General features: G+C 54.9%; 4 protein-coding genes across 4 annotated transcripts in view; 2 read left to right on the top strand and 2 right to left on the bottom strand.

Annotated features, from left to right (window-relative positions):
• The window catches only part of SPRG_21469 (hypothetical protein), a gene marked incomplete at both ends in the record, with an annotated part of 2,002 nt that extends 1,165 nt beyond the window's left edge, over positions 1-837 (bottom strand). The window contains 2 exons of the mRNA XM_012354049.1: positions 9-253; positions 298-837. Of these exons, the coding sequence (XP_012209439.1) occupies positions 9-253; positions 298-837 (785 nt within the window). The remainder of the gene's footprint in view (positions 1-8; positions 254-297) is intronic.
• Positions 838-1,528: 691 nt separating this feature from the next.
• On the top strand, positions 1,529-2,557 carry SPRG_14886 (hypothetical protein; the record flags this gene model as incomplete). Its single annotated transcript, XM_012354025.1, has 8 exons — positions 1,529-1,559; positions 1,604-1,652; positions 1,700-1,735; positions 1,782-1,841; positions 1,890-1,983; positions 2,034-2,198; positions 2,247-2,293; positions 2,349-2,557. The coding sequence occupies 8 exons, from the start codon at positions 1,529-1,531 to the stop codon at positions 2,476-2,478; spliced, it is 612 nt and encodes a 203-aa protein (XP_012209415.1). The 3' UTR covers positions 2,479-2,557.
• Positions 2,558-3,645: 1,088 nt separating this feature from the next.
• On the top strand, positions 3,646-4,041 carry SPRG_14885 (hypothetical protein; the record flags this gene model as incomplete). Its single annotated transcript, XM_012354024.1, has 1 exon — positions 3,646-4,041. One exon carries the CDS (start codon positions 3,646-3,648, stop codon positions 4,039-4,041), a length of 396 nt encoding a protein of 131 aa, XP_012209414.1.
• A 189-nt stretch (positions 4,042-4,230) lies between these two features.
• Positions 4,231-4,929, bottom strand: SPRG_14884 (hypothetical protein). The gene is made up of 2 exons (XM_012354023.1): positions 4,733-4,929; positions 4,231-4,682 (listed from the first exon to the last, which is right to left on the bottom strand). The coding sequence occupies exons 1-2, from the start codon at positions 4,895-4,897 to the stop codon at positions 4,245-4,247; spliced, it is 603 nt and encodes a 200-aa protein (XP_012209413.1). The 5' UTR covers positions 4,898-4,929; the 3' UTR covers positions 4,231-4,244.
• Positions 4,930-5,790: the final 861 nt, after the last annotated feature.

Below are 5,790 nucleotides of genomic sequence, written 5' to 3'. Positions count from 1 at the left end.
CGGGCGACCCGTCGATACCAAAGACAACGTCGCCAATGTCTGCTTTCGGGTGATGCGCCAACGTGCGTAGCTCCGAGCCATCGATCGTCGAGAGGAGGACGAGCCGGAGCGTGCACTTGTCTCTGCCGTCAAGCGACGTCAAGACGTAGATGCCCGCGCCGTCGGCGCTCAGCTGGAGCGGCGTCACGTCGTCGTTGAGGCCCCAGCGTGCCACTTCGCGCCACGGGCTCGCAGCGTCGTCACGGACGCACAGCTTTTGTCGCCGACGCCGTCCGCGGGTGAGACGGCGCCACGCACGACAAGGTCGGTGTCGACGATCCACGCTTCGGCGCGCTCCGTGTTGGCGGCCAGCAGCGTTCTCTCGCCTGTCACGACGTTGATACGGTAGACGTCAAAGAGCTTCGGGTCGCGGTCGTTGATGCCGATAACGACGTCGTCGGGGAAGCGCTCGCTCGTGAGCCGGTTGATGTGGTTGTAGAACGACGTCATTGGGAACGTGGTGAGCACTTTGGCGTGTGCGAGTGGCGTGAGGTCGGTCGTCGTCGCCGTCGCAATGTGAACGGCAAAGAGATGGAAGCGCTCGTTGCCGTCCTCGTCCTGGACGTACAGCACATGCGTGCCATTGGTCGCCCAGCGAAAGAACCGAATCGGGCGCTTCGCCTCGGTCGTGAGCTGGACCGCCGTGGCGCTACCTGAGCTGGGCCGCACGAAGAGGTTCATGATGCCATTGCTGCTCGGCGCCAGGTACGCGAGGTGGGCGCCGTCCGGCGAGACGCGGGGCGATGCATACTCGGTCGGACCAAAGAGCACCGGGATCGGCACAAGCGGATGCTCCATGCGGATGCTTGCAAATCACGAAGTGCGTCAGGCAGTTACGATGGACCACGGTCCATTTTGTTTAATATTGCATACAAATGCCACGTTTATTTAAATGTTTTCTTTCAATGTTTATCGTATTCGTCTCAATTGAAGTGTAAAGTCCACACTGGCGGCAATGAGAGTTGGCACAAGGACTCGCTTGCGCATCGACCGTACATGACCAAGTAGTACGACAATTATGCTAAGCTTGAGTGTAAGCCAGCCAGGCAACGTCCAATCCATGCACACTCCTAGATGTTGTGGCGCCCAGGACGCAGACACCCAGCTTGCCGGCGTCTGCAAGGCCAGGGGTAGCCATAGACGCTAACCATAGCGTCAACCTACGCACTTACCCTCGCCAGTTGTCCATTTGGCGCCATGTATGTGAGAACTGGTGTCGAATGCGGCGCATCGCCCTCGATCGATCGCAATGGACGATCTCGAGATGTTCCACTGTCCATCATTCAGCGGTTACCTGCATTCTTGTGCTCGACCAGGGGGGTCCCAAAATGCAAGCATATATTAATCAAGTGTATGTATGCCACACGTGCGCCCGTTTGCATGGGGCCCCTGCGCAATAGCATTCTCGCCGGTGATTGGCGCGACGCGATTGCCTGCGCGTGATTGGTCTGTTTTTGCATGGTTGGAGGAGGGACCTTATAATTGTACGATGGCCGCCACGGACGCCCAAGTGAAGCACGGTACGACCTGACGTAGCTCGGGTGGATGCTCATGGCCTCTGTAGACGCTGCTGCCGACGAGGAGCACAGCCTCCAGACGGGCTGGTGCTTGTGGTACGACGGCCACACGTCTGTCGGCCACTGCTCATGCGCAAATGTAGGTATGACCGCAAGCTGCCCAAGCGCACCGACCTCGAGTACGTTCTGATTGCATGCTTATTCGAGGCTCATGACGGCTTTTAGCACCTACCAGTCGAACTTGCAGAAGATCGCTGCCTTTGGCACGGTCGAAGACTTTTGGCGGTACGAAGATTGCGTGATGGACGAAGTGGGCTCATGACGTTCTGGTAGCCACTATGTGCACGTGAAGCGCCCGTCGCAGCTCAACAAGGACACGAACCTGTACTTGTTCCGCGATGCGCCCAACTGCGCGCCGATGTGGGAAGTGCGTCATCGACTTTGTTGGCATCGGGTGGTATCAACGCGTGTCGATAGGCCTTCCCGAACGGCGGCTGCTGGATCCTCAAGATCAAGAAGAAGGCCAACGTCCTCGGTAAGATGTGGCAGGACCTCTGCTTCGCCGCGGTCGGCGAGGCGTTCGAGACGCTCAACGTCGTTGGCATCGCCATGGCGATCCGCTCCAAGGAAGACATGATCTCGGTACACCTGATAGCCTTTCTTGACACGTTGGCGAACGACTGCGAGTAGGTCTGGAACGCCGACAACACGGACGACAGCGCTCGGTTCGCGATCGGGTACGTTCCTTCGACCACGTCTTATTCGACATCTTTTCTGACGCGATGTTTGCAGCGAGAAGCTCAAGGAGCTCCTCATGCTCGACTCCAACACGCTCATCGAGTACAAGTTCCACTCCAACTCGATCCGCGACATGTCGACGTTCCGCAACGCCAAGCCGTACGTCTTCTCCGCGTCGAGCTAAGCGCACCGCGCAACGACAACGGACGACAGGTGTGTTTTTGTGCGACTGAAGTGTCAATGCACGCGCAGTAGTAATAAAGAAGATGCCTGCTGTCTCGTGTTGTCTTGGATGCCATGCATGGAGCAGATGAGCTCACTTCAATGGCAGAAAGTGAAGATATCCACATGCTCAGGTTGAACTCTCTTCCGTGCAAGCACGACATACGTACATCATCATCATCGATGCTGCGGGCTTCGCGTACTCGCTCCTTGATCTCGTCGGGAATGCAGAGAGTGTGGTTGCTAGTGTTCGGTTTGAGATATTCGAGCATCTTGGTCATGAATGTGACTTTAGTGATCAAGAATGCTTGCATCCAGACGGGTATGGGGGTAATTTGGGCGTTGACAGCATCGAGGAACGCGGATATCGCTGTTTATGTTCCACTCGAAGAGAAGGGTAATGCTGATGGCCTTTTCGACGACGTCGTCGACCTCATCATCGTCCGAGTACTGTTGTACTAGTACCGGTAGCTAGTAGAGAGATTTGAGATTCTGTGAGCTGGGAAGGAAGGCGTACCAGTGTTGTGGTGTTGCGGCTTCATCTTGATGTCGATCACAAGCGGCACTTTGAGGCGTCCTGCGGTGGCTTGCTTGCAAATGCCCAAACTCCAAAATGTGCTGTTGAGCGACAGGATGTATCGAGACCCGCTGTGCAGTGACTGCTAGATTCAGCTTTATGATCGTCAACGTGCTAACGTTAAGAAACAATTCTTTCGCACATCTGCGTCTTTATTCGTTCGATGAACGTCATGCCGCCTTTCCCGCGTTGTCCTCGTAAACACACGCATTAGTCAACGATGTCCTCACCTAGCATTATGACGGTCTCGAGCTGTCAATAAACACCAACTATCGATACGTCTCGTCGCTCAACGGCTGGTTTCCCTCAAACTGTAGTAAACTGGAGACCACAAACCGAAAAGACGCCGCACGAGCAGGCCGGGATTCTATCCCTGATGACGACAATTCGCACGAAAACGAGCCGCGTCGGCGCGACGTCGTACCTCGACGCCCTTCCACAGGCGCGTCTTCCTTCCCACACACTCAGCTTCACGACGTTCTCTAGCTGCAGCAGCACTTAAAAAATATTGTGGTCGACGACGGCAACCCGGCCGTGCTTTTCAAGTGGAACATGACAGCAATGGCAACGTTTCTTGACGCTCTCAACGCCCAGATTGCTGCCGGCAACCTTAGCATCCCCGTCTGGATGCGAGCGCAGCTCCACATCGTTACCTTTGTCTCGTTCACCGACGACTTGTTCGAGCACCTCAAGCCGAACGCTCCCGCTCACCGAGTGGCGCCGGTCTGGATCGCACCCAACTCGCTTGAAAGTTACCACCAGATTGGCGTTCGACTGCGCGATGTTGAAGTCCATCCGTTCATCCAAGCGGCCATGGCGGCGGTGCCAGAAGGTCAACACTTGGCCGACACGTTCCATTTGACGGACAAAGCCCACCAACCTCGCCCCATGGGCGGTCCATTGGGTCGCGTAGCCCCTCCAGCGCCCTTGCGCCGTGTGCTTTGGTAATGTTGTCGACTAATGCGATGATCGTTTAGTTGAGAGATCCATCAAGGTGTGTAGTGCTTGCAGGCAGGCGTGCGTGAGTGATATCTCACTGCAAGCTCTTGTGCTAGCGGTTCTATGAATGCAATGGGAGCATCGATGCACACACATGCCGGTTGTAGCTGCGTCTTTTGCGATAAAATCGATCGTCATGTTGGTCGACGCGCTTAGAGGAACACGCGGCGCAACGGCGTCGGTGGGGCGTGGCGGTCATTCGGGTGGATGTGGTGACTCAAGGTCACGTGGTACGTCTCGGCCAAGCAATTGTCCAGTGGCACGGCCGCCATGGCCGCCTGGATAAACGGATCGGCTTCGACTTCGCGCAGCGCTGCCAAAATGGCTCCGTATTCTTTAATGGTGTTGGGTGCAATCCACCCCGGCGCCACGCGGTCGTCGGCGGCGTTGGGCTTGAGCTGTTCAAAGAGATCGTTTGTGAACGAAGTAAACGAGACGTTCGGAGGCAGCGTCTTCATCCAGAACGGGGGGGCAAGGTTGCCACTGCTCGCTGGAGCGTTGACAGCGTCGAGGAACGCTGGCATGTCGATATCGTTCCACTTGAACAGAAGGGCGAGGCCAGGCTCGTTGTCCTCCGAGTCCTGTTCCACCTAGACAAAGATGTAGTAGGATCTCGTGCATGTCGGGAAGGAAGACGTACCTCCGGAAGGGCCTCGTCGACGAGGTCCATGTTGCAAATGGTCATATGAAGGGCCTGCTTCGCGGGTGTCTTCGCCGACATCTCTTCATCCGGCGTTTGCATCTTGCCGAGGGTAGCTTGCATCTTGCCCAGGGCGGCTTCCTTCGCGAGGACGCGTGTGTCCATGCTTGCTTCCCGTTGAAAGATTGGGATCTCTTGATACATTCTTGTAGGTAAATTATTTTATACAGGTTCCAGATACCTTGTTCTCTCTGCATTTGACAGGTTATGTGTTTGCATAGGTAATTCCGGCACTCAATCCATCACACGTCGGCCCGCCTGACCACAGTACTCTTAGAATCGCTGCTTGGGCTTAGTATCGATATATGAAGACTGGTGCCATGTACACTGTAATTGGACGCCGCGTGCTCAATGCAGCCGCGTAGTGTCTTTGAAAGAGCTGGCTGGGGGATATTGTGAGTCAGCTAGAAACGCGTTGAATCTGGTGGTGCAACGATGTGTGGCTCACCATCGCTGCGTTTCCGTCGTCAGTGATTTTAGCGTCTGGGTCGCGTGGCTGGCGGCGGAGCATGATGACGCTGCAAAGTACTGTCCTCGTGCCAACAGCTATTAGTGCTAGAGCGTGACACATTTTTATGGGCTAGTCTTTCACTAGCGCGGAATGCATCGTCTTGCATGATGCCAGAGAATTTCCGTGTGACGCCACGATAACCGCATACCGGTAGGAAGTGCTCGAAGGCAGAAGGCACGTGCAGTTTCTGGAATGGTGCATTCTAATACGTTATCCGGTTTTTATCCGGATAAATGTGTTGCAGACGCAAGCTGAGGGCGATGCATGCCGACTTTGAAGAAAAAAATGAAGTCTCTCGCTTCGATACCATCATATTGTAAATCGTTCGGGGAGTCCAAATACCCAACTATGGTGGTCATTATGTCTATGCAGCGTGCAATAATCGACATGCTAGTAGTTGATACATACTTGATACTTTATCGATTTTGTATCAAAACATGTACTGTATCAAGTATGTATCAACTACTAGTATGACGATTATTGCACG

This window comes from Saprolegnia parasitica (assembly GCF_000151545.1).
Source record: "Saprolegnia parasitica CBS 223.65 unplaced genomic scaffold supercont2.143, whole genome shotgun sequence".
Lineage (NCBI taxonomy): Eukaryota > Oomycota > Saprolegniomycetes > Saprolegniales > Saprolegniaceae > Saprolegnia > Saprolegnia parasitica.
Note: the sequence above shows the minus strand (reverse complement) of the source record. Positions and strands in the feature narration are given on the sequence as shown.

Coding starts and splice junctions, on each gene's coding strand:
- SPRG_14884 (XM_012354023.1), bottom strand. CDS start 4,897: ATGGACACACGCGTCCTCGCGAAGGAAGCCGCCCTGGGCAAGATGCAA. Junction 4,683..4,732: donor TCGACGAGGCCCTTCCGGAG/GTACGTCTTCCT, acceptor ATCTTTGTCTAG/GTGGAACAGGACTCGGAGGA.